The sequence below is a fragment of the Patella vulgata genome, chromosome 6 (assembly GCF_932274485.2).
Source record: "Patella vulgata chromosome 6, xgPatVulg1.2, whole genome shotgun sequence".
NCBI classification, from domain to species: Eukaryota; Metazoa; Mollusca; class Gastropoda; family Patellidae; genus Patella; species Patella vulgata.
Genome location: NC_065884.2, coordinates 63,500,963 through 63,528,834, shown reverse-complemented (window position 1 = coordinate 63,528,834; position 27,872 = coordinate 63,500,963). Strand labels below are relative to the sequence as shown.

Below are 27,872 nucleotides of genomic sequence, written 5' to 3'. Positions count from 1 at the left end.
AATCGTCCATTGAGGGATAGTTAAAGCCGATAATTGTCATTTGAGTCTTTGTTAATCCCTTACAAACTACAATATTGTGAAATTTAAATATCTAAAAGGAGTCAAAAATGGTTCAGCACCCTTCCGTATTAACAAAGATATGATGAATTGAAAGGTTTGCAACATTCGCCATCCTCTCCAGACGTTATAATTCCCCTTGTCAGTGGTGCAGGACGGAGGGTCTGACAAGGACAGCTGTCTAGTTGTTCTGATGGGACGAAAAATGGTCCTGTGTACACATTAGCATGCACATAAAAGATCCCTTGGCAGTTGGAAATCGAAATAAGAATAGGCCGTTGCATCGCTGTTCAGGCAAAATTCCCAGCACACTGTATGGTGTATGCCCATCTTCATTAGCCCAGTTGAAGCAGAACAGTAAAACAACTGACCACAAATCCAATCGAGTCCAGAGTCAGGATATTATCTACAGTTGATATTTTGGTTTTGATCATCATTATTTTTTTCCATTAAAAGTTTTGTGATTTTTATTTTCAGGAAAACGAATCTTCACAGCAGTCAACAACTTTTTCATAGCCTCTGTTACTACTCTTATCACTACGCTGTGAACTAAAAGACTTTTAAGTAATTATTGTAGCATATACACATGTATCTAAATTTTTCTCATGTTCTATTGATTCAAGCATGGTTAAATGGACAATGAAGCTCCTCAAAATTATGTGTTTTTATCTCCTGATTCTGATGTGTTTATCAAATTAGGTTAAAGATACTGTGTGGTTTGATGATATATTTGGACTAAAAATATATTCAAACCAATTAATCTATCAAAAATTTGCTTCAAATCCCTCTCAAAACTTTGTTTTCGCGGGGAGATACCTTAAGCTATAAATGAACTGTTATTAGACGCCATGTCTGTCACCTCAGTTCATTGAGGGAGGGTCCATTTTTCAGAATGTATTTTTCATTACTTACTGTCCATTTATCATTCATATTGGGGCCTAAGTCACATGACATCTCCACTAAATTCAAATTGATTTGGCAAGTTGATAAAAAAAAACTTAAAATATTCTCTTAGAACCGATATGACATAATGTACATACTTGTAAATAATAAATTGACAATTTTGAAATGATTTATTTGATGTGCTGTGTTTATCTTTAAGAATGATTCCGACTTTTTCAGAAAATTTCAAAAATACATATAAGGGAAACATTATATACCTACCGGTACATAATAAATTGCACGTAGGGCCAATATTCATTATTACTGGAAGAGGAAGCTGCAGTGGCTTAGTGAGTAAGAGGTGCCTGTGTTTGCTGAGGAAGTTCCTCAACGTTTTTTTTTAACGTAAAAACAACCGATAGCCATTTGGATGTTACAAAAAAACTATGGTCCTATATATATTATTAGCATTATATTATTGAAGGTCCTGACAATTAAAAATTAAAATAAGAATTGCATGACCTATGACTATCTTTATTAGCCCTGTTAGTATAGAACTGTAAAACATCAAACTTTCTCATCTGATTATCATGTAACTTTATATTATCACCTCTATTGTCATTTTTGATGTGCCTCTTGGAAAATTTTAAAAAAAAATATAAATAAATTCCCGGTGTTGACCGAGAAAGTTCACCTGGATTTTACAGTTGTCTGTTGTGCAGGGCATGGCAAGGAACATAACGGCATCTAGGCATTCGGATAGGACACTTTGGCGTGCATGTAATGTCACATGGAATTTGATGAAGAGTAGGCCGAGACCCTACTGTCCATGCAAAATTTTCCTTATACCACAATATGTGATGTATGCTGATCTTCATTAGTCTGGTTTGTGCAGAAAGGTTGGACAGGACATTTAGGTTAGCGAGCCAGCACTTTACACACTACTGTAGCTCGCCACTAACCCACACTCAAACCATTAATAGCTTCCATTAGTACCAGACTTATCAGTTAGCACCTATTTTAACTTCTGTGACCAATATGCTGGCCCACGGGAGCTCGGTGAGAAAGACTTAGGGTCACTAATCTGGGGTTTGATCCATGTGTTGGCTGAGAAAGGTCGCTGGAATTTTCCAGCGTGGTTTCCGCTTGTCAGTGGTGCTGATGGAGGGTCTGACAAGGAACAGGGTCTAGTTGTTGGGATGGTACAAAAAACACATTGGCGTGCACGTAATAGATCCCTTGGCAGTTGGAATTCGATATAAGTGTAGGTCGTAGCACTGCTGCCAGGGCAAATTTTACCTCATAGCACACTGCATGAGGTATGCCGTCTTCATTAGCCCAGTCAGTGCAGAATGATAAACCCCTTCTCATTTCATTTCATGCTGGTCGACCGTGGCTATGAAAGAAACAACTGAATACTATATTAAAGGTACAGCCTCTGTATTTAAACTTTTATTGCACTAAGACTAAATACTACAAACATTTTCATTGGTTAAAATCTTATTCTATTTATATCATATACATATAGAAATAATCCATTAATTAATAGTTTATTGTCAATATTACATAATGATAAAGATTAAACCATCATCACAAGAAAAAAAACACACCTTCCCAATCTCTACTGGAACAGTATTGACTACTTTTTTGAGTAGAAATGAAAAGTAGAAATTAGAGGCTTCTTCAACAAAATTAAGGACAGAATCGATATTTAGACAGTTATTTGGATGATTACACTACTTTAGGCCCCCGAGTTCACAAAGCATTCTCAGACTTAAAAATTTACTCAACTTACAATCACTGTTTATGAGAAAAATCTTTAATCCAGATGTATTTGATACATTAAACAACAAAGATTTATAAAGGGCTATAGGCAAACAATTTTAAGTAAATTCTTAACTTTTAAAGTCTGTGAATGCTTTGTAAACTTGGGCCAGATTAGCAATTTTTTTTCCTTCCAAAGGGTATAACAATTTTTAGAATTATCCCAATTTTTAAGAGTTTTAAGATATAAAAACTATAAATTTAAATGTTTTTATTCTATTTTAAGGTTAGATTCATTGAAATTCTAATTTTTACCATTTAAATTGACCAATAGTTAAGTTCTCGAGCTGGTCATTTTCACTGCGATTCCGTCTAGATTGGCAATTGTAATTAATACGTGAGCCCAGGTATTTAAGATAGTAATTTGGATGATTGAAACAAAAATTAAATATGCATAGGGGTTTACGATACGAGTGGTAGATAGAGATGAAATAATGTTCAAATGATTATAACAATTGGTAAATAAAAATGCCGCAGTGAAACCAAAACATTCAATGGCTTAACCTTTCCATTAGTTTTCGATTTTAATGATTTTTTCGACCAATTTGGGTTTATTTATAACTTTTGGCCGATATTCTTTTCAGTACCAGATGAAGCCTATTCAATACTGAATCAAAGGTGCCCCGCTCCTTTAACCATAAACAGTTCAAAAATATAATTTCATCACCTTAATTGATTTACATCCTAATTAAATTCATTTAAAATGAAATAAAATACATTACAAATTATAAGAGTAATCAAATCATGTAATGTCAGCATTTAAGAAGAAAACTGTGAGATAAAAATTTCTCTAATCTCTAAAAGAAAGTTAAAGTGCCATACTGGCATTATATAATAATAATAACATCTGTCCACCATCAAGCAATCTTGAACTGTCAATCTCGATCATGGCTTTCATTTCAAATTTCTGCCAGTCGGTCAATTTACATGTATTATGTATTTTGTTTACTTCAGAACAGCAAGATATTTTTCATAAAGAATATGACAATTTTAAGAATTGTTCTAATTTGTTTATATCCATTTCTAATTGTTTTTACACACAAAAGCTATACATTTTACTGTGTTTTAAGGCTAAATTCTTGGCAATAACTAATTTATGGCATGTAAATTGACTGGTATTTCATGTCTCAAGTTGGTCAATTTCACTGCCAGTCAGTCAAGACTGGCAACCACAACTCAAATGAAAGCCCTGCTCTCATCTGTAACAGTAACTCCGCAAGTGTACTAATACAAGGTATTGGCAGGTTGTAATATGTTCTCTGGCTTTATGACTGACATGACAGCCTTGTTCTTGTCAGTAACACACTTTTGACAGACTGTAATATATTCTCTCTGGCTTTATGACTTTTATGATAGCCTTGTTCTTTTTAGCAACACAATGTAAAGGGTACACTGATACATCCCATTACCAGGCTGTAATGTGTTCTTGCTGAGACCTTTCAGTTAAATGACTAAATGTTTGAAATGAGAGCCCTGCTCTTGTCAGAAAGGGTAAAATCACAAGTATCCAGTTTTATTTCTCATACACAGTGAATGAGAGAGAGAGAGAGATGGGGTTTAACGTCTACTCGACACAAACTAGGTCATTTCGGGACTAACATATGGTTTAATTTTATTTACATAATTCGCTTGCGCGTAGGGGTCTTTAGCAGTGGGAGGAAACCAGAGGACCCGGAGAAAACCCACGAGGTTGGACAGGCGACCCTACTCCTTGCCACGTACAACCGGGGATTCGAAACCACGCCAGTCGACTCAATGACAGACTTTATGATACAGCGCGCGCACGCTAACCATTCAGCCATCCAACCCCCCACACAGTGAATGCATGTCTCTCACATCGGAACTAGAGGTTAACTGTCTACTAGTTTAATACAATGTTACGGAAAATAAAGACTGCTGGCTCAGATGGTGGACAAAAAAACCTACAATTTAAAGGTTTAGAGGAAATAAATACTAAGCTCGCTGCTAATCTCTGAGGTCAATATTAATTAACAATAAAATATATAAATAAATTAGAAACATAAGGAAAATTGACCAAATAATTTAATGTAGGCATATCCTAGCCTGGAAATAAGGCACCTATCACAGACATTGTCAGTCGGCACAGATCAGTCTCTTTTCATTGTTTCTATTAAAGGCTTGATGCATCATTTAGCACTGTATTTATCCCTTGCAAAATACAGCATTGTTAAAGTTTAAGCTCTACATGGAAAAGAAATGAAATGGGGTTTAACGTCCTACTGTTCTGCTCCGAACTGGGCTAATGAAGACGGGCATACGCCATACAGTGTGCTATGAGGGAAATTTTGCCCCGACAGCGGCACTACGGCCTACTCTTATATCAAATTCCAACTGTCAAGGGATCTTTTACGTGCACGCCAATGTGCACACGAGACCTCGTTTTTTCGTCCCATCCGAACGACTAGACAGCTGTCCTTGTCAGGCCCTCCGTCCTGCATCACTGACAAGGGGGAACCACGCCGGAAAATCTCTACATGGAATATCAGTCAAAATATGGTTCGATTTCGTTCAGTATTTGCAAAGTTATGATAAATTGAAATTTCATTGATCTATGCTGCTCGAGCATAATGAAGAAACCTGATGGACCTAGTTTAAATTAAATTGAATCCAAGCCAGGATATTATCTAACGTTGGTATTTTGATTTTCCTTTTCTTAATTAAATGGTAAATAATCAATCTGAGTACATATTTATCATGTATTAAGCCACCCAAAAATTGATATTTTAGCGAAATGATGCATCAAGTCTTCAATATGTTTACTACATATCAGGCATAAAATTAAATAGGACTGATATTTTGTCAGATATAACACAAATAATAATTTCCAGGTCTGACATCTTTGGTCTGAACAACTTTTCCTGCTGACAACACAAGCTTATAATCCATTATACACCCTGTCTAATAATTTCAAACAGAGATTTCAGTATCATATAGTTTTGAAAAGGACCCCCCAGAAATGTGGGCATTTCACAAGTTTTAAAACTTCATATTTAATTTAAGAAATAAAACAATAATCTCTGATATTAAATTATTTGGTCAGATTTTTAGTAAAGGAAAGAGCAAGTAAAGAAAAAATAAAATAAAAAGTATGTACTTCATACTATCATGGATTACTCTGTGGATACCTGCCACCACTAGTTTCTATAAAAACTTTTATTTAAACATTTAACACATGGAAATATTGACTACACCAGCTCCATGAAAAAAATAGGGGAGAAAAGTGATCAATTAATACTGATACACCTCTGAAACAGTCTCAAACTGCATGATATATGTGAATAGCTCTCCAGCCAGATACAAGTGCGTTTGGCACGACAGCTGTGCACTTGACAGGTAGTTTGGGGTGTTATAAGGACCAATAAGTGCTAAAGGCACCCTAAATATTGGGGTCCCCTGGCTTCAGAGATATATCTCAGGATGAAGGGTTAAAGCACCCTAAATATTGAGGTCCCTTAGATTCCGACATATTTCAGGCAGTTTGGGTTGTTCTAAGGAGCTCTAAGTGCTAAAGGCACCCAAAATATTGGGGTCCCAAGGCTTCATTCATATTTCAGGCAGTTTGAGGTGTTCTAAAGAGATCTAGTTAGGATGGTTTTGAGTGGCGTAAGTTCTAAAGGGTTAAAGAAAGACAGATTATAGTAGAAGAAGTTGTGACGTTGAAATCACATAGAGAATAAATGGCAAGTTATAAGATGACGAACAATTTGTAACCTTGAATTGAAGACGGCTTATCTATCATTTTACCTTAATTTATTTAGTTACACACCAAGTCAAACAGAAACAACATCTGTCAGTATTTCATATTTTAAAGATGCATTATGTAAGATTTAGATAAAGAGCTAGCCTATCTTGCTATAATATTTTAAAAATAGATATTGAAAAATGAATACATTGAAAATTTCAGTCAAATTAACTTATTCTGAGCCAAGTTATTTGGCTGTGAAGAGTTCACAATGAAGTCTTGATTATCCATTTATAAATTCAATTATTAAAATGGTGATTGTATTTAAACCCATTGAAAATCACGACCATCCATCCATTGATTATGGTCTTGTTTTGTTAATAAATGTCTAATTAATAGTTTATATAACATTTGAGGCCTAAATAAAGACCCGCAATAAGCAGATTTAGCTCTTACATAATGCTACTTTATACACATCTAAATATTTAATCAGTAAAATATATATAATATATATATCACGAAAATATTAAAAATCAAGTTGTCACTATCTTGTTATTTAAAGTTAAAACTAATGCTAGATTAAATAAGCAATCCAGTGGCGTAGCGTGGGTCACCAGCGCCCAGGACAAGGCAAATATTGCACCAGCTAATCAACAGACTGTTATCACAACAATCAATTATTTAACTCATTATGTTGAAAAACTATGCAGAATATTCAAACATTGTGAGATTTTCTATTAATTAATACTTTTTGTGCTTCACATTTTGTGACTCGAAAGACTTTTGCAAATGCCACCCAAGCTACGCCACTGCAGCTATCCAAGCTAATTCTTTATATTCTGGTGACTGATTTGCATAAATGGGTTAATTACCTGGATCATATGAATGAACTATGTGGCCCTTTCTCACTAAGGTATGACTGTTATTGTTACTGACAAGCAAACCGATTGAGATCTTAGTTGACACGTTATAATTTAACTCTTTGTAATTGAGCCAAAAGTAGATTGATTTATGATACCATGGTGACCGTTTCATTGTTTTATCAATCACCTTTTTAAACAACAAAAGACTATAACCAGCCAATTAAGATTCCTGCTTAAAGTTACAATTTCATATTTTCTAAGAAAGTCAAAACATAATTATTTCTATGTCTTTTGCTCAATAGGTTGTCAACTCACTATTATACGATCAAAGGTGTCATTCTCACACTTAAAACTCATTTACACCGGGAAATAATAACACAATTACCTCCCAATTACCTCCCTGGTGTTTTCTATTCTCCACCATGGATTAGTTATCTTCAAACGTTGGAATTTGAAGATGAAAATGATATGCTTGCCAATTTCTCAGCTGGCAATAGTGAATTATAGGATTAATAGGATTATTCTTTAACAAGGTAGGACTGTTTATAGATACCATCTATTTTAAGGCTTTATTTTAATAAATTTTAAAAATATAACTTAAAAATATGAAATTGCAACTTTAAAACCTTGTGTAACAACAGAAACTTGTGAAATCTGGGTCACCTCTCCTAAAGATGCATTATGTAAGATTTAGATAAAGAGAGAGAGAGGGAGAAATGGGGTTTAACGTCCACTCGACACAAACTAGGTCATTTCGGGATTAACATGGTTTAATTTTATTGCAATAATTTGCTTGCGCGTAGGGGTCTTTAGCAGTGGGAGGAAACCGGAGGACCCGGAGAAAACCCATGAGGTTGGACAGGCGACCCTACTCCTTGTCACGTACAACCGGGGATTCGAAACCACGCCAGTTGACTCAATGACAGGCTTTATGATACAGCACGCACGTGCTAACCATTCGGCCATCCAACCCCCCTTCTAGATAAAGAACTGACTGTTCTTGCTATGTATAATAGTTCAAAAATAGATAAAGAAAAATTAATATATTGAAAATTTCATTCAAATTACTGGTATTTCATTCTGAGCGAAGTTATCACTTTAGATTGTTTATTATTGTAGAAAGGGTTATCAATTTTATCATTAAACTTTAAAATCTTGCAAGTGTTCTAATCCATTTAAATCTCAGCCATCCAATAGTCTAGAGAGTTGATTATAGGCTTGTCATGTGAATAAATAAATGTCTAAAAAATAGTTTATATAACATTTGAAGCAAATATGCAGATTTAGCTCTTGCATAATGCATCTTTAAGTTTTTTGGAATAGCACAATTTTATGTAATATTTACAAGATAACAATTTTTTTTTACGATGAACATGACATTAACTGATATGAAATCCTCCCATCGCTCCCGTTAAATCTTCGCCATTGTCATCACTCCTCCATTCATAGTCTTCCGCTGTTATCTGTCGACCATGTGACGGCGGTAATGATCGGCGTCGAGGAGAGGCACCATGATTGGCTGAGGAATTTAATGAAGAGTTGATGCTGCTATCGCTGGTCACGTTGTCGGTTGGGGAGTACGGTGGTGGAGGTTCATCTGAAAAAAACAAAAAAACCCATTGATCAACATATTATAAACCTACTGCTGGACCTGGAAATGTCTGGCACTAATGAGAGGGAGAGACACAGAAAGAGAGGTTAACATCCGCTTGACACAAACCAGGTCATTTCAGGACTAGCACGTGGTTCAATTTTTTATTTTAACAATTCACCTGTACATAGGGGGCTTTAGCTGTGAGAGGAAACCGGAGGACCTAGGGAAACCGCACAAGGTCAGGCAGGTGAATCTACTCTTTGTCAAGTACAAGTGGGGATTCGAAAACATTCCACTTACTTGACACAATGACAGACCTTATGGTTTTACTAGACCAAAAATCCTGCCATTCAGGAGCTTCGGGGTAGGTATGGGCTTTGGGGGGCTTAGAAACCGATTTCACGCTGATTAATGGCCGACGAGTTTTACGAGAGATAAACGAATGGTAAAGTTATCTCCGGGCCGAGAGTTAAAGTGATTAAAATATATTTTTTCTTACAGTATGGAGATCGAGCTGCCCTTTCTTTATTTTTCTTAATTTCATCTTTTGCTTTCATTACATAGTGTTTAGTAGCCCCTGAACCTGTATATAAAATAACATAAACATTACATAGTGTTTAGTAGCCCCTGAACCTGTATATAAAATAACATAAACATTACATAGTGTTTAGTAGCCCCTGAACCTGTATATAAAATAACATAAACATTACATAGTGTTTAGTATTTATAGATTTCCAAACTTAAAAACTAAGAATGAAAAACTTTTGAGAAGAACTAACACGCCATTACTATACTCAGCCAAATGAAAAACTTGACACTCAGGATTTTTGGGACTAGATTTTTAATATTTGGCTTAAGGCAACTATTTTAGTGTTATGTTGTGCACAGACGACCTTGACATCAACAGAAAGCAAGAATACGTCTCGCCGAAAGTCCTTGACATTGATAACGTTCGTGATGTCACAGTACCCCCCAAAATGAAATTCACAGACTTGGAGAACAATCGGAATAAAGTATTTAGTAACGGTTGTGGCCTCCTATAGCGTCTCGTACTGCCACACAACGTCTTCTCATGGATCTCAGAGCATTAGTAAACACTACCCGAGGAAGACGTCGCCACTGCTCAGAAAGAGCATGTTGAAGGTCCTGTAACGTCAGTGGTGGATTCACTTGCTGACGAACACGTCGACACAGTTCGTCCCAGATGTGTTCAATAGGATTAAGGTCGGGGCTAAGCGACGGCCAATCCAGGACTTGGACACCGGCATTTCTTAAAAAATTCTGGGTAGCAATTGCTGTATGGGGTTGAGCATTGTCTTGTTGAAATGTTAGTCCAGGCCCATGTCTCTGCATAAACGGAAGAAGAACATGTTGCAAAATCTGATCCCTGTACTGGACAGCATTTAAGTTCCCTTGGACAACAACAAGAGGAGAATGTCCATGTGCACAAATAGAACCCCAAACCATGACGCTGCTGCCACCAAATCGGTCAAATTCTCTGACGCATACTTGAGCGTAACGTTCACCTCGTCTGCGGTACACTCGGACCCTGCCATCGGCAAATCTCAAAGTGAATCGAGATTCGTGACTAAAGACTACCAAATTCCACTGTCTTTGAGTAAATCTTATGTGTCTTGTGGCCCACACAAGTCTGTTACGGCGATGAAGAGGTGTCAATATTGGTCCATTATAGGGCCTCCTAGCTCGAAGACCAGCAGTCTGCAAGCTATTTCGAACAGTTTGTGCAGTTACCCTTCCATCAAACATCTCTCTACTTGTAGAGGTTGCAGTGACAAATCTGTTTCTAAGATGACGTAATCGTATTGCTTGGTCTTCCTGGAGTGACGTCACACGTGGCGCTCCCGCCCTTGGGCGGTCGGCGATAGTTCCAGTTTGAAGCACTCTCATTCTAAGATTAATTATTGTCTGGCGTGAACAATTAAAGGCTCTTGCAACAGTGACCACAGACTGACCAGCATAGAGCCTACCTATAGCACGTAGGCGTTCTACATTTGAAAGGCGCGGCATTTTCTAACAAAGATGAAAATAACAATTTTAATTTGTTTTTCCAGTTCAAGTTACGTGTGCGTGTTCAGTTTAAGCAAACTTGCATTGATTGACCTCACGAGTTTGTGTTTGCACGTGTTTTTCAGGTTTTTCATCTTTATATGCTCAAAAGTCACGTGATCCACGTGATGAAATTAAAGGCTTCTTACTACTTACTATCGTTAGAAACACTTTAAAGTTTATTTGACTTACCAGAAAAAATTTTTTTGTTGAAATTCATCAGTGTCAAGTTTTTAATTTGGCTGAGTATATTTTTAAAATAATTTTGCACCTGCAGTAATTGGAAGCAAAATTTTGAAAAGAACAAAAATTCGAATATCATGTGATATGTATGCCATGACGGTAGCGATGACATAGGTTAATATATATTTGTCATTAAGAGGTAATGTATTGTTCGAGCCAAAACATTTGTTCATCTGCATTACCATGTTCGTCTTCTGCGGACAAAAAAATAAAACAGTGTTTTTTACGTCGACATAAGTGTTCAATCATCTGCGATCGGCTTTACATAGAAATATGAGAAATACTTAAAATATTTAAGCTTAATCTTTGTGTGTGGTGTGGTTCTCCTGCACAACTCGCAAAAATAATTGCCACTCCCTCCCATTTCTCATAGGCTGTCCACCGCTCCCGTCAGTTGACAGTTACTGTAGCTTTTTGCCCCTAAATGTCCTTACAATTTGTTCGAGTAACAATTTCAAAATGCATTCCCACATTTCTTTTTTTAGCACATCACTGGTAATAAATTAATATAAATGAACATACCAGTATATTTTATATCTTCTAATTCTTGATCATGTACATCAGGTAGTTGTAAAGCTATATTCTACAAACAATGGAAAGGAATAAAATAGGGTTATAATACTATATTACACTCCCCGCGGATTGAATATGTGTCACTTTAGTTATTCGACACAGACAAAAGGGTGTGGGGGGGGTAGAAATGGGGTTTAACGTCAACTCAACACAAACTAGGTCATTTCGGGACTAACACATGATTCAATTTTATTTCAACAAATCACCTGTGCGCAGGGGTCTTTAGCAGTGGGAGGTCATCAGAGAAACCCATCAGCCTGGGCAGGCGACCCTACTCCTTGTCACGCAAAAGCAGGGAATCGAAATGCCACTTGACTCAATGAAAAATCTTATGATGCAATGTGTACACGTTAACCATTCGGCCACCAAACTCAACACAAACTAGGTCATTTCGGGACTAACACATGGTTCAATTTTATTTCAACAAATCACCTGTGCGCAGGGGTCTTTAGCAGTGGGAGGTCATCAGAGAAACCCATCAGCCTGGGCAGGCGACCCTACTCCTTGTCACGTAAAAGCAGGGAATCGAAATGCCACTTGACTCAACGACAAATTATATGATGCAATGTGTACAGTTAACCATTCGGCCACCAAACCCCCGTACTGAGGACAGGATTCTAAATCTCCTGATCCTTTCACTTAAAGGGCTAAAACTGGCAACGATTGCTATCTGAGACCAGCAAACTGGTCTGCAATCGATTGGCAATTAGTTTGGACTATGGTCGTAACTCGTCAAACAATACATTAATAAGATGACAGAGAAGATTGAAACTTGAGTAAATTTTTTACTGGAAAATATAAGCTGCTGAATGGAGCAAATGTTATAAAAAAAACATTTCTGATAACCATTGTCAAAAAAAATTTCAGAAAGTTATCTAATAGCAAATGATACTAGTACTTTTGTCAGCACCACCATGTTGAATAGACAGTGGTTGGTACTTTTTGCTAGTTCGAATCATAGTTACGACCATAATCCACACCCATATTAAACCTGCATTACAGATATCAATAAAAACACACAAAAAAAAAACACAACATGAAAAGATGGGAACTTGAGTCCAACGACTTGAGAGTCGAGTCTGACAAAAGTCGCATCAAAGACCCAATAGGCAAATCGACTTGAAATATTTGACGCAACTTGACTTGGCAATCTTGATAACTTTCAACTTGAAGGAGCTAAGGACTAAAGTCAGCGACTTGGGACTCGCGACTTGTTCCCACCTCCCCAAAATGGTAACAAAGGGATTGAGCCTGACAAAACGGGGATATGTGCTTGACATTGTCTGTGATAGGTGCTTTATTTCAAAGCTTGTGTACATCTGGTCATGTCAGATACTTACTCTTTGTGATTCAAACACAACAGCTGTATTGTGTGCAAAATCTATATACGAGTTGGAGAGTTTTAATAATCCTTCTTTTATACGTATTAACTTTATAGCTTCATTTTCTCTCATTCTTTCATCAACTGTAAAAATACAGAAAACAACACAGTTATACATAAATTTCAATAAAAGTATATTTTGTCTTATGGGTTTTGTTTTGTGTGTAGTGAGGTTATCCTTAATAGAAGAGAGAGAGAGGAAGAGAGAGAGAGAGAGAGGGGGAGGACTAACATATGGTTCAATTTTATTTCAATAATTAGCTTGCGCGTAGGGGTCTTTAGCAGTGGGAGGAAACCGGAGAAAACCCACGAGGTTGGACAGGCGACCCTACTCCTGGTCCCATAGAACCGGGGAATCGAAACCACGCCAGTTGACTCAATGACAGACCTTATGATACAGTGCGCATGTGCTAACCATTGGGCCATCCAACCCCCGCTAATAGAAGAAACCAAATATTTGCATCATATGTACTTTTTTGATACTAAAATTTAAGGCTCGTCAAAGCTACAAATATGGATATTTGTAATACTACAGAACTTCATCCTATTGAAAATGGAAAAGCACCCCATCGCCCAAACCTCTGTTCTATAGAAAATTATAATGGTTATTTATGACTTTTTATCAAAGGTATACTTCGACTGACAGCCGACTAAGGCCATCATTAAACAGATATAGGGGCCTAACACCTCCGTCAAATATAACGGCAAGTTAACGACATGTTAAAGTTAACAGGCTTCCAGCAACAGACTTTCTCTCCATTAAAGATAACGATATATTAACTCCATGTTAACGAGTTGTTAAAAGTTAAAAGAGCTTTGAACAACCGGCCTGACTTCAAACACTCATAACTTCAAACAGAATAAGTAATTGGACTGAATTTTTCAATATATTCATTATCTATTTTTGAACTATTATAGCACGAATGCCTAGCTCTTTATCTAGCTCTTACATAATGCATCTTTAACACTGGTACTGATTGATAACATCTAGTTTTGTGTGTTAGGACAATTCATTAGTGGTCTGATATGTTAAGACATGTCAAGAGTTATCTTTATTATTTGGAGTGGTTTCCCTTGGAAGAGTTCTGTGTGGAGCTTGACTTTGTTTTTGTAATGGAAAGGTCATTTCATTAAAATGTGTTGACAAGACAAAGAGTCTTAATTATTGAGTTATTACTGATAATTTGTTTCATCAATTTACCTTCTAACTGGGCAAAGTCTTTAGCTTGTTCAGCCTGGGATAATTTGGCTTCTAAAGCCTCGAGTTCAGAACGAGGAGCTTTCTGGAAAAATACAATGTAAAAATCTCTGTTGAAACACAATAAATATTTCATCATTCAATAACTGAGTGTAAAACTGAACTGCATTATTAGAACCAGATAGGTATCAAGGTTGGATGAGACCCTGGTTGTAATTCTGTTGTATCGTACTGTAGGTGACAGGCATAATAGTTTTACACAACGCAATAGCAGTCAACCATTTTCATAACACATGGTGAAGACTACTTTAATAACAATGTATTCATACCCAACAAAATAGTCCTAGATATTAATTAAAGCAGTTGGAAGAATTCGAGACAGGAGAAATCTCCCGAGGTTGGACAGACGACCCTACTTCATGTCACGTACAAGCAAAGAATCAAAACCATGCCACTTGACTCAATGACAGACCTTATGATCACAGGCCACCCGTTTAACAAATCGGCCACCCAAACCTTATTGTCGCAAAAAGTCCTGCTTCAAGTCAATTTCTGAATGAACTATAATAAATCTATTTACCTTATAAGCTTTCTTTAATTCACGTTTTATTTTATTTTCTCTCTGATCACATGCTGCCTAAAAATATATCAATAAGGAAACAATTAAGTTTTATTAATTTTCATCGTCAGATTTCTGGACAGAAATTAAATGAATGGGGTTGGATAATGAAGACGGGCATATGCCATACAGAGTTCTATGAGGGAAATTTTGCCCTGGCAGCAGCGCTATGACCTACTCTTATATCGAATTCCAACTGCCAAGGGATCTATTACGTGCACGCCAATGTGTACACTAGACCTCAGTTTTCCATCCCATCCAAACGACATGACAGCTGTCCTTGTCAGGCCCTTTGACCTTTACCACGGACAAGGTGAAAATTCTGGAGAGCCAACAGGAAGTAATGATGACATATTTTGAATTATAAGGAGTTATAAATCTCGACAACACAATATGGCAGTTATTTTTAGAATAACTTACAGTTGATTATGAACTAGGTTCATGTGTGCAGCTGCCTAGACAGAAGTGTGTCTGCCTACTTTTGATCAAACTCCAACTTATGTTATAATCATCAAAATATATAAAATCAGTAGCATTTCCTTCATAGCACATGCATGTCACATGTCTGTTCCTGTTGGCCCAGTATGAGGCCAAACCCCATTTTATTTAATACTATTTAGAAATGTTCAAGAGACAATAAACCAGATTAAATATCAAAACCTTATAATATCTAATACGATTTAGAAATGTTCAAGGGAAAATAAACAGACTACATACCAGATTATTTTTCGATTGATTTACATGTTTCTCCCCTTCTAAAACTTTCTCCCACGTTTGACGATATTCTTTTAACTGATCTGAAAAACAATCATTTACACATTACCATATACAACCATCATTTACACATTACAATATACAACAATCATTTACACATTACAATATACAACCATCATTTACACATTATACAGAGAGAGAGAGAGAAATGGGGTTTAACATCGACTCGACACAAACTAGGTCATTTCGGGACTAACATATGGTTTAATTTTATTTCAATAATTCACTTACATGTAGATGTCTTAAGCAGTGGGAGGACCCGGAAAAAACCAACGAGGTTGGACAGGCGACCCTACTCCTTGTCACGTACATGTACAACCGGGGATTCGAAACCACGCCAGTTGACTCAATGACAGACCTTATGATACAACATGCACATGCTAACCATTCGGCCATCCACCCCCCCCCCCCAAAACACACACACACTATACAAGGATAGGAAATGAAATGGGGTTTAACATCATATTCCTACTCTTATATCGAATTCCAATAGCCAAGGGTTCTTTTCATGCCCACCAATGTATACAGGAGACCTTTCGATTTTCGTACCATCTGAACGGCTATATGTTGTCCCTTGCCAGGACTTGTGTCCACAGGGGACCTCCAGGTTACCAAGCCAATGTATTACTCCCTGAGCCACTGTAGCTCCCAGCAAGGCTAGGAACAAATTTAAACATCTTGTCAACACAATAGGGTCAAAAGCAGCTTGGTTGTCCTCTGACACAACCTCGCACTACAACCGGTTTGATCTGTACTACCATCAGATTGCTCCTAATGCATGTGGAACAAACAGACAAACTGTAATCACTGTAACCCAGGTATCATTTAATCTTTTGTATCTAGCACTAATTTCTTTCTTGTAAAAAACATTTAAAATCACCATAAATCATCTAATTTGTACTTGTGTCCAGTTTAAAGCTGACCATTTAATTTTGATAATGAGTGTCCAATTTACAAGTGTTTAATTTCTCAATAACTGTTGAAAAATAAACAACCCAACTGATTAATGATGTATAATGATTAATGTTTGGCGGTGGTCAGGAAATGAAATACTTGTGAATTGGGCACTCAGTATCAAAATTAATCAGTCAGCTTTAAACTGGACACAAGTATAAATTAGATGATTTTTGGTGATTTTAAACAATTTTTACAATTTTTTAAACAAGATCTGATATTAAATAAATGTGAAAGAAATCAGTGCTAGATACACAAGATTAAATAATACCTGGGTTATTGTGAATATTGAACAACTTACCAGTAAATTCTCTCTGTACTTCCGTCCATAGAGTGTTTAATTCGGACAACTGATTGGCAACATCCTGTATTTCAATAAATATAAACAATTATAGTATCATGTTATTTACAAGCTCGCATACAATCAATATCTCCACAACTGACACATTCATGTACATCTATTTATGAATGGTTATAGCCACTGATTGCCATTTGCAATTTTCAAACAATATCTCATTTCTCATGGCCTACAGGGTGTAAAGCTTTAACTCAATATTATCCACAGTTTTTAACATTACAAACATGCTTACACACTAATCCGCTTTGAATATTCGCCAGGCTGCGGCAATCACTGATAAGGATGACATCGATGTGACTTAATAAGCCACAAACATTAACTTTTTTCCTCCGACAAATTAAATTCTAAAACATTATTCTTATGTATTAGAAAAATAAATAAAGACGTTTGAAGTATTTGTAGGTAAAAAGTATTTTCTATTTTAGGCTGACCTTAAAAATATCTTTGTTTCGCCTAACGCGACCGACTAACTAAAACCACCCCCGACTTAAATTATTTTATTGCACTTTTCCATGATCTTTTTATTTTATTTTGTGTGTCAACCTGAAATATATCATGAGAGTTATTTCCCTTTACTATGGCTATGGTTTGATTCATTATTGAAACTGGTTGATCAAGACGAAAGCGTCATAGGTGTCGCTTCTCAACAAAATGGTTGCAGACGAATACACGTCCATTCCCACGAAATGATTCTGCCTCTATGTCTGTGGTGCGTAGTTTTAAACATGACGACGATATTTTCAATATCCGTTTTCGAGAAAAATGAAGGCACAACCCGCACTATCGTTAAAAACGTGTTGAAGGAGTTTCACACTTCAAGTTCGTGGCAAATCGTGTGCTAATCGGGCATCACGAAAAATCCCGATGTCATTGATTTGTTTGCCAATAAAGAAGACGAATGTTTAATAAGTTTAATAAAAACTTTCAGTTCGTTACTTTTTACGTCAGACCCCAAATTCATTAAACAAAATTAATGAATCTGTAGTATACAGCTAATAAGTTTTCTGTATTGATTTCTCTGACTTTAAAAAAAAATCTGAAAAAAAAACCGACCTACCGACCCTTCTCCTCGATTGTGGGTCGGGTTTGGTGAAACAAAGATATTTTTAAGGTCAGCCTTAGTGTAAATGGGTATTAAAATGAGTAAAAGACGCCATTCTGCTTGAATCAGTATCGTCTTATGTAAACAATGCATGCGCCATTTAGCCAATGATTGACGCCACGTGATATGACCTCATGTGTTGAAGGCAGTCACCCTTTACAGAGATATTAGAAGACTTCCATAATACTTTGTGAAACAGATTGACATGCTTATTGGTCCATTCCAATCAATAATAATGATGTTATCTAACCATGAAATATGGGTTTCTTATATCCAATATCAATAAACCAGTTTAGAATAAGTTGGTGACATTGTGTAATGAGGCGTCTTGGTGAACGAGATAAACTTGAACCGTGAAACAGTACTCTTGATGTTGACTAGACTAACCAGGTGTGAGTGACCACCATATAATTTGGATGTTCATATATTTTGACGAACATAACTCATCAGAAATTAAAATAGAAAAATTTAATATCAGTTCATATAAATATCAAAATATCAATGACAGATAAATTCTGCGATAAGAGGAAGTGATTATTATTATTATTATCATTATTGTTCGATTTATATAGCGCTTCATTACACATGAGTGTTTCTAAGCGCATTCACAACAAAACAGTTCAAAAACATTTTTGAAATAGGTATGTTTTTAAGTTAGTCTTAAAGCTCTGGATGGAAGAGGACTCTCTAAGAGTTTTTGGAAGATCATTCCACATTTTAGCTGCTCTGACGGAGAAAGCATATTCACCAGAACGCTTATTATATTTGGGGATCCTCAATATGCTACGATCACTTGAAGAATGAAGGTTGGATCGCCGGGGAGTATAGAAATCAAAGAGTTCTTTTAAATAACTGGGTGCGGTGTCAGAATAAATTGATTTAAACACATTCACAAGAGCTTTAAATTGAACCCTCGCTCGAACTGGAAGCCAATTGAGTTTCTGTAACTTAGCTGATATATGATCAAATTTTTGTGTTTTAGTTATAAGACGTGCAGCATTGTTTTGCGCTATTTGTAGTCTGTTTAAAGCTGTTTCTGGTGCTCCTAATAGAAGAGAATTTGCATAGTACATGTGCGATGTTACTAATGCTCTAACAACACTCTGGCAAGCATCAGTATTAAGATTAGAGCGTATTCTTGAAATAGCTCTCATTTGATGATGCATTTTCTGTATGATACTATTGATTTGGGGAACTGGGGAAGTTAAATTCATTAGTAACATAGCCCAGATTTTTAGCCTGCTTCTTGGGAGATATAGAGCAATCACCGATCTGAATGGAATCCGCTTTTAACAATTTACTGGATTGTGATTTTGATGATATAAGAAATTCGGATTTGTCATCGTTAAGTTTTAGCCTTCTGGTCATCCATCCTCGAATGTCATTAAGACAAGACTCAAGTCTACTGATAGAATCCTTGGAAGCAAGATAGTTGTGTTGAAAATAGTCATATATTTGGGTGTCATCAGCAAAGCCATGGTTTTGTACCCCATGTCTTCTTATGATTTGACCAATCAGAAGAATGTATAGAAGAAAAAGTAGAGGTCCCAATACAGATCCTTGTGGAACACCTATCCTAACAGCACAGGGTTGAGACACAGACCTGTTTATTTGCACCTTTTGAGTTCTATCTTGAAGATATGACTTTATCCATGACAGTGCGGCACCACAGATCCCAACCGAACATTCCAGCTTTGAAATAAAATACTATGATCTATAGTATCAAAAGCAGCACTGAGGTCCAAAAGTACTAGGTGTACGGCTAGATGACCTGGCGCCTGGTATGTTCGGGCATTTTTATGCGCGAACTCTTAGTTTTTTTTTTACTGGCACGCGCACAGGTACTATTTCTTTTTCTTTTAACAAGTACCCAAATCGGGGATTTCGTGCGGAGGTAGTTCGGGGGTAAACAGTCTGTGAAGTACAACACTTGCCACTGTAGCTGTGTATCGCTAATTATAAACCGAATGTGTGAAGACAGTTCATACATATCACTCAAAAATTTTTCAGTACAAACTCAGTTGATTCACGCTCGATTTGCTACTAAACAAACCCATCGGTTTATTTTCTCAACAGTGTGACCCGAAGTGACCGCGGATTTATTGACCTTGTATGAACTTATCCATAGCTATATCCTTACACCGAGAGAAATTATCTAGTCTCGGTGAAAAGAACCATGGTCATCTGGTAGAAAATTACTTTTGTATTTTTTGGAACGGAAAACAGTGTTTTTAGAAGCAAACTAACCTGCCGCACATGAGGAAGTCATTATACTAATAATAAAAGGCGAGACCTCTTTTTGCGGCGCAGGCTTATCACTGAGTAGTAAACCGTCCACAAACAATAATATAGGAAGCCTAGCGACCAGTGTAGTACTGTAAGTAGGCTATAGACTAGTCGAGATTACTCGCTTTCAGTTTACTCTGTTTTTGCGATAACCAATTATGTGAGAAATACCATACTGACATTCGGTTTTTAAAAGTTGTACGCGAACTAAATGCGTTTGTTAGATACTGACAGAGCAGCCCCGAGTCGAACAATCGCCGCCCGAGCTGTCTTCGTCAGCTAGTTTCACAATATCGTGCAATAGGTGTATTAATGTGATTTTTAGGTTTAACCCCGCAAACAATGCCTAAATAGTGTTTTCACTGCTTACAGAAAACTGAAATTTAAAAAAAATTTTTTTTATGAGGGTGACCCTCCCACACACTCCCTATCGAGCTGCCGCTCGGTCTGCGCAGCCTCATGCCTGGCACATACTGTCAACATTGTATATTTTTCCGTTTCCGCCCTTCCCCCCCACAATATATATTTCACGGCTACGTTGCGACGGTACCAGCATACCCAGTTGTTGACACCCATTACATCACTCCTGTCTAACAAATCATAAAGCTGTGGTGTTACGATGGCGAGTTTACTCTGTTTTTGCGATAACCAATTATGTGAGAAATACCATACTGACATTCGGTTTTTAAAAGTTGTACACGACCTTAATGCGTTTGTTAGATACTGACAGAGCAGCCCCGAGTCGAACAATCGCCGCCCGAGCTGTCTTCGTCAGCTAGTTTCACAATATCGTGCAATAGGTTTATTAATGTGATTTTTAGGTTTAACCCCGCAAACAATGCCAAAATAGTGTTTTCACTGCTTACAGAAAACTGACACACTCCCTATCGAGCTGCCGCTCGATCTGCGCAGCCTCATGCCTGGCACAAACTGTCAACATTGTATATTTTTTCTGTATCCGCCCCCCCCCCACAATATATATTTCACGGCTACGTTGCGACGGTACCAGCATACCCAGTTGTTGACACCCATTACATCACTCCTGTCTAACAAATCATAAAGCTGTGGTGTTACGGTGGCGGCATAGTATTTCACCGTAACACCACAGCCACTCTAACCATTCATAATACATCTAACTATCCCTTTACAGCACTTCACTCCCTACACATTTCCCCTCGTCCTACTTTCCCAAACGTCAACAACACATCTCATACATCCAGTTCGCTGATTAACCCTTGTACCACTTCTACTGGATTCCTATCCAGTGCCAGGTAAATATCGTTTTTAATTTTAAGTAGAGCCATCTCTGTACTGTGACCTCGTTTGTAAGCTGATTGAAGTGATTCGTGTAAACCGTTTTCAGACAGATAATTTGAAATTTGAGAAGCAATGACTCTTTCAATAACCTTGCCGATGAATGGTGGTCTACATCCAAAAACAATAGCCTAGCACAGCAGTGACATCCCTTGATTTACCATCAAGAGATAGAAGTAGGTATATACTGTATATGTCTATCTACTTTATTTAACTAGATTTGAGTGAAATGAAAGTATATTCAAAATATATAAAATGTTAGAACACAATGCAATACGAACCTGTAGTGCTCTATTTTCAGCATTTGTTGACCATTTGAGGAAATCCTGACAGGCTGAAAAAAAATCGGAAATTAACCATTTATTTTATTGTGGTTCATTCTCTATGTCCTACTAATATCACAGAATTGACCTTTGGTAATTACTTTTTTTTATCAGAAGATTATTTTATTTCATTTTCCGTAACAGATTATTTTGAACACGTCTTTCTTGCTAATACAAACTATTAACTACATGTAGGTAATGATGTGATCGATCACTCACAGAACATTTCATAATCTTTGAGAGGCATTCAGCAACTGACTTATAATATACTATGAGAAAATTAATGAATTGTTTATTACACTGTTTCAATAAGATTTAGCAGGTGTTTTTATACATGAAAGTAAATGCTGGGTTCTAATAACTCACTTTCAATTATAACATAACTCTGTCGGGCATTGGGGATCACGTGGCTAAGCGGGTAAGCCTGGAGGTCGGGTGTTCGATCCCTGCATTGGCCGAGAAAGTTCATTAAGATTTTCCGGCGTGGTTTCCCCCTTGTCAGTGATGCAAAATGGAGGGCCTGACAAGGACAGCTGTCTAGTCGTTCGAATGGGACGAAAAAACGAGGTCCCGTGTACACATTGGTGTACACGTAAAAGATCCCTTGGCAGTTGGAATTCGATATAAGAGTAGACCGTAGCGCCGCTGCCCAGGCAAAATTTCCCTCATAGCAAACTGTATGGCATATGTCCGTCTTCATTAGCCCAGGTTAGGAGCAGAACAGTAGGACATTAAACCCCATTTCATTTCTGTCGGGCATTGAAAAGGTTTTAAATGTGTACATGGTTTCAATAACAAGATAGGATATGGGTTAAACTCGTCAGTACAATACTTTGGTCATTCTGAGACTAACAGTTATTATTTTCTATGATCACATGATAGTGGAGAGATACTGTCAACTCTTCATTGAATTCCAAATGTGATCATTTTTTTAAGTGGACCTGGCACCCTACTGTGTACACAGGTTGACCTTGGTTTTCTGTCCCATCAGGAAATACTAGATAAACTTTTCTTGGCAGCCCACACTGAGAGAAAAACTGATGCACTGATATGCTCACAAAACTACTGTCAAATGGAAGTTTTAATGTCCCACTTTTCTGCACTACAGTAGCTAATGAAGATGGGCATATGTACTGCAGGCAGTCTTCATTGAATTCCAACTGTAAAGGGTTCTTTTATCTGCATGCCAACATGTACAGACTTATATTTTTTTATCCCATTCAAACGACTAGACATTGAAATGGGATTTGATTAACATTACCTGATGTTTGAGAATTAGCGTAAGCTTTCTGGCTATTCCTCATGTCTTTTAATTCTGATATCAAAACATTTAAATCACTGTGACCAGCACCAAATGATAACAATCGAGCACTGCTCCTAAAGAACATATAAATATTTACATATAAGTACTATGAGAATATAGCTGCATCAAAGGAGAATCTGAATGATGGGTTAATAGATTTACATGTACAGACAGTTACCAAATCACCTATCAAGGTATTGTAAAGCCAGTAACTAGTCTACAAAACCCAGGATCTAACATAATATCGGAATGATAGACTCTCTTACTAAAGGACAATCAGAAGAACAGGCCATTAACTGTCTACCAAATGAATAAGGAAGCATTTGATTATCAGACTGTCGTACTCAGGGATGATCGGAATAACAGGCTGTTAGGTTAACGGGTCAGCCAACCTTCTATATAACACAAGGACCATCAAGTGAATGGAATATTGAGTCAAGTGGCTACCCCAGCGAAAAATTATTATTATCATTAACTGGCGCGTTGGCGAGGAAGGTCAGGAAGCCATCTTAGTGTCTTGATATTTGAATCTAAACAGTAAATAAACAATTGTGGTCTTGAAATTTTTTTTTACGAAATATTGAAAGTATATCATAATCAAATATGTTCTGTACAACAAAAAAGTTATTGACCAATAACAAGCTGAAATTTGGTTAGTTCAGCTCTGAACGTAGGTCTCATTACACTTGCCCTATATGTTCAGGAACCGTCCTATTAACTCCTTGTTGAAACACTTTCGCTTCCCAGTCAATTTTACTTGGCAACTTTTCACTGCTAAACAGTCGTGTGTCAGTCCCTATGAACACCCGTACAATGTAAAGGGGTAACACATCATTTCGGTCCTGCGTCATTTCGGACTTAACACAGACGACCTTTCGAGCTCAGTTTGACGACGGTTCGGACTTACTTGACGACTTTTCGGACTCGGGTCTGGTGACATTTCGGACTCGGATGAATAATTAAAAAGACTGTTGAAAATTTATGTGATATATTTGTAACAGCTGGGTTTTTTTTTTCGTTTGATGTGAGTCCGATGGTTGTTTTGTTTTATTTAATTATCAGCAATTCTCGAGGCCGCTAATAAAAGGATAAAACTGATTTTACACTGCTTGTTCTATTTTGTTTTGTTTCATCGGCGAATGTTGAACTTGACAATAAAATATTGTTCAAGATTTGTGTATATTTGGCAATACTGCTAATGTTTTTATAATTGTAAAAGCCTAAATGTCTTTTATGTGAATCGAAATAAACGAATCAACACACGGCCACCATTATCGCTGATTGACAACTCACGTTTTTCCTCGTCCACTAAAGAACTGTTAGGTTTCTTTGCGCACACTACAATAACATAGGGATTATCGGTTAATCAGCTTTAATTATCCCACTTTGATTGTTGCCATTCCTAATATTTTCCAAAAAGAGTTTTCTTTGAGTTTATCGATTGGTACTGCTATCTATGGCAAGCTTGTCGAGGAATGCATGTCAACATGTAGCTTAAGGATTATCGTTTAAAAATTCTAGGGACTTGTAAAAACTAAAAACAGTGCATGTCAAGTAAATATTTACTTTTGTTTTTTGTGTAGGTCATTTTGAAATAAATTCTACAGCATATTATTCTTTTTTAAAAAAGTAAATTACTTTTATGAGAAACGATGATAAAGAACCTTAAGTGCAACTATGTTTTATCGTTTGGTAGAGTCTTTTAATAACCATGTGTTTCATGTTAATAATTTTCTTTTGTGTTTTGAATTGGCCTATTTCTAATAAATTCATCAGCTACTTTTTATATACATATTACAGATATTAAAAAAATAAAACATTCTTTTTATAAACATTCAACATTGAAAATTTTGCAGTTCCTTGAGAGATCTATACGGTGAGTGATCAGTGATCCACACTTTCATCGTGTTGTACTTGATTGGGGGCACAAAATTTTACCTGCATGTTATCTTTTATAAAATCGCTTTTGGTTTATTATGGATTGATTTGACAGTTGTGTTCAACCATTCATTTTAACTTTTCCTCCAGTCCGAAACGTCAACTACCCGAGTCCGAAATGTCACCTGGTCGAGTCCAAAACGTCAAGGCCATATTTTTTTGAGTCCGAAATGTTTTAAGTCCGAAATGACACGGGACCGAAATGACATGTAATCTGTAAAGGAACATTATTTTAAATTATTAACATTTTAGTGACAAGCAAAAAAAAAAAACCATATAATATCCAATTTTAGAACAAAATTCAACTATAATTTTGTAAACAAAAATCAATACAGCATACCTTCTAACTGCTTTAGCAGCTTTTTCCATTTTGTCTTTTTTTTTCTAAAATGTCACTGACGACTGACGTCAATAACAGATATTAAGCAATCGACGGATGTTTGTTTACAAAAAGAAATCCTCTATAAGACAGATGAAAACCCACAGGAATACTCTGTATTCTTCCAATTTCTGAAAGTGCGATTACTTATTTAACAACATGATTTAATTTAGCTGGAATAGATCAGGTCAATACTATAATATTTAACAATTAAATCGCTTATTTTGACAATTTCAGTGACTCGCGACAAAACTTCCGGAAGTTATTACTGACGCTTTCCCCCCTAGCGGAGAAGAACGGGCACCTGTTAGTTAAAGGGGGATAACTAGTATAAGGTGGTTGGAAGCAGACCACCATTAATTTCCCCCATTGACTTTAATAATAATTCTGGCCTCTTTGCCCACCTCCAACTTTTCCCAAAATTTTCGTTGGGCTGAATGCTTTTCACTACAGACAGAGGAACCAATGGTCATGTCTTTGAACAAAAATTTGTATGTTGTTGACCACCAAAATTTTGAGATACACAAACATGAAGAAGCATACTAAAAACATGTAACTAGTTGCCGTACATATCACCGTAGCCAACCTGATAACCCCGTTATCCTTCCGCCTCAAAATCATGAATATTTACCAAAACCTGGCAGAAAATGTGAATTCAAACTGTCTTCGTCCATTCTAGACCGAAAAATCAAGAAAAATGGACATTCAAAGGGGAGAAAAGAGACAGAGAGAGAATTGCCATAAATAGACGAATTACAATTTTCATGATTAATATTTTAAAAATGTATTCAATCTGGACAATGAAATGAAATAAAAGCCTTACAAGGAAAAAAAATGGTAAAAGTCGGTTGAAGTGGGGAAACATGCAAGTATAGAATTAAAATATAATACGACACGCAGTCAAAAACAAACTGGTAAAACCCTTGGTATAACACAATATAATTAAGGATACATAATGCGCGATTTAGAAAGAGCTGGTAGTTCTTGATATAATAATTCAAAAAATAAATAAAATAAAATAGATAATGTAAAATGAATGATAATATTTTTATCGGCTGTCAGACAGCAGATGCAATTAAATTTGTATTACTTTTAATCCAAATAAGACTTTTAATATATATGAATAGACAGTTATATAGACCTCTAATGACGGGCCTTTTATTTATCGACAGTCTCAGTGTGTAGCCTATGTAGGTATATGGCGAGTATTGTCTAATTCACTCAATATCTAAGTCACCCGATGATCTAAAGAGTTGATTATGGGTTTTTCATGTTAGAAAATATATACTAATTCATATAACATTTGAAGTTAGCAAAAGGCCGTGCATTATGCAAGTTTAGCTGTTAGTGAGTAAGACGTTAGCTCGCTAACCTGTTCGATCCCGATGTTGGTCGAGAAAATTCATCGGGATTTTCCTTCATGGTTTCCCATTGTCAGTGTTGCAGGACGGGGAGAAGGGAGGTGGGGGCTTTGCAAGAGACAACGTTTAGTCGTTCGGATGTGGCGAGAAACAAAGGCCCCGTGTACACATTGGCATGCAAGTAAAAGAAACCTTCAAGTTGGAATTCGAAATAAGAAAATGATGTAGCGGCTTTGTCTGGACAAAATTTTCCCCAAAATGCCGGTCTTCATTGACCCAGACGCACAATTCTGTTGCAGCCCAATGTGACACTATCGTGTCTCGCGGTACCAAACAATAAGGCCCATGTGACACCACGGGGACAGATGTGACTATCTAATCACGAACCTTCACGTTGTGCATAAACTATTTCCAATGATCAATTAACTGCCTCAGTCAAATTAATCCACTATGAACCGAGATTTTAGCGATTGAATTTTTGGTCTAGCCTCGATCATCATTACTAATGTCGGTAGCATAAAAAAACATAGTCTCGATTATCCCTTTCATGATTAAATTATGAATGGAAGTCGAACAGCCAATCGGAACCGAATCCAATAAACATCGCAGGCTAACGATGCCATCGAGAGTTGATTATGGTCTGGATAAGTTAATTAATGTCTAATTAATAATTTAGATAACATTTCAGTCCCAAACAAAGACTTGCAAAAGGTAGATTTAGCTCTTGCATAATGTATGTTTAAGTATAGAATGAATAATAACAAGTGAATTTACGG

At 36.6% G+C, this 27,872-nt stretch overlaps 1 protein-coding gene across 1 annotated transcript; it reads right to left on the bottom strand.

The window, feature by feature from the left end:
• Nucleotides 1-8,429: 8,429 nt before the first annotated feature.
• LOC126825682 (uncharacterized) lies at nt 8,430-25,987 on the bottom strand. Its single transcript, XM_050555447.2, has 11 exons — nt 25,697-25,987; nt 23,377-23,492; nt 22,074-22,126; nt 17,034-17,097; nt 15,722-15,801; nt 14,966-15,022; nt 14,389-14,470; nt 13,147-13,271; nt 11,756-11,816; nt 9,423-9,506; nt 8,430-8,926 (listed from the first exon to the last, which is right to left on the bottom strand). Exons 1-11 carry the CDS (start codon nt 25,723-25,725, stop codon nt 8,709-8,711), a joined length of 969 nt encoding a protein of 322 aa, XP_050411404.1. The 5' UTR covers nt 25,726-25,987; the 3' UTR covers nt 8,430-8,708.
• Between the last annotated feature and the right edge of the window lie 1,885 nt (nt 25,988-27,872).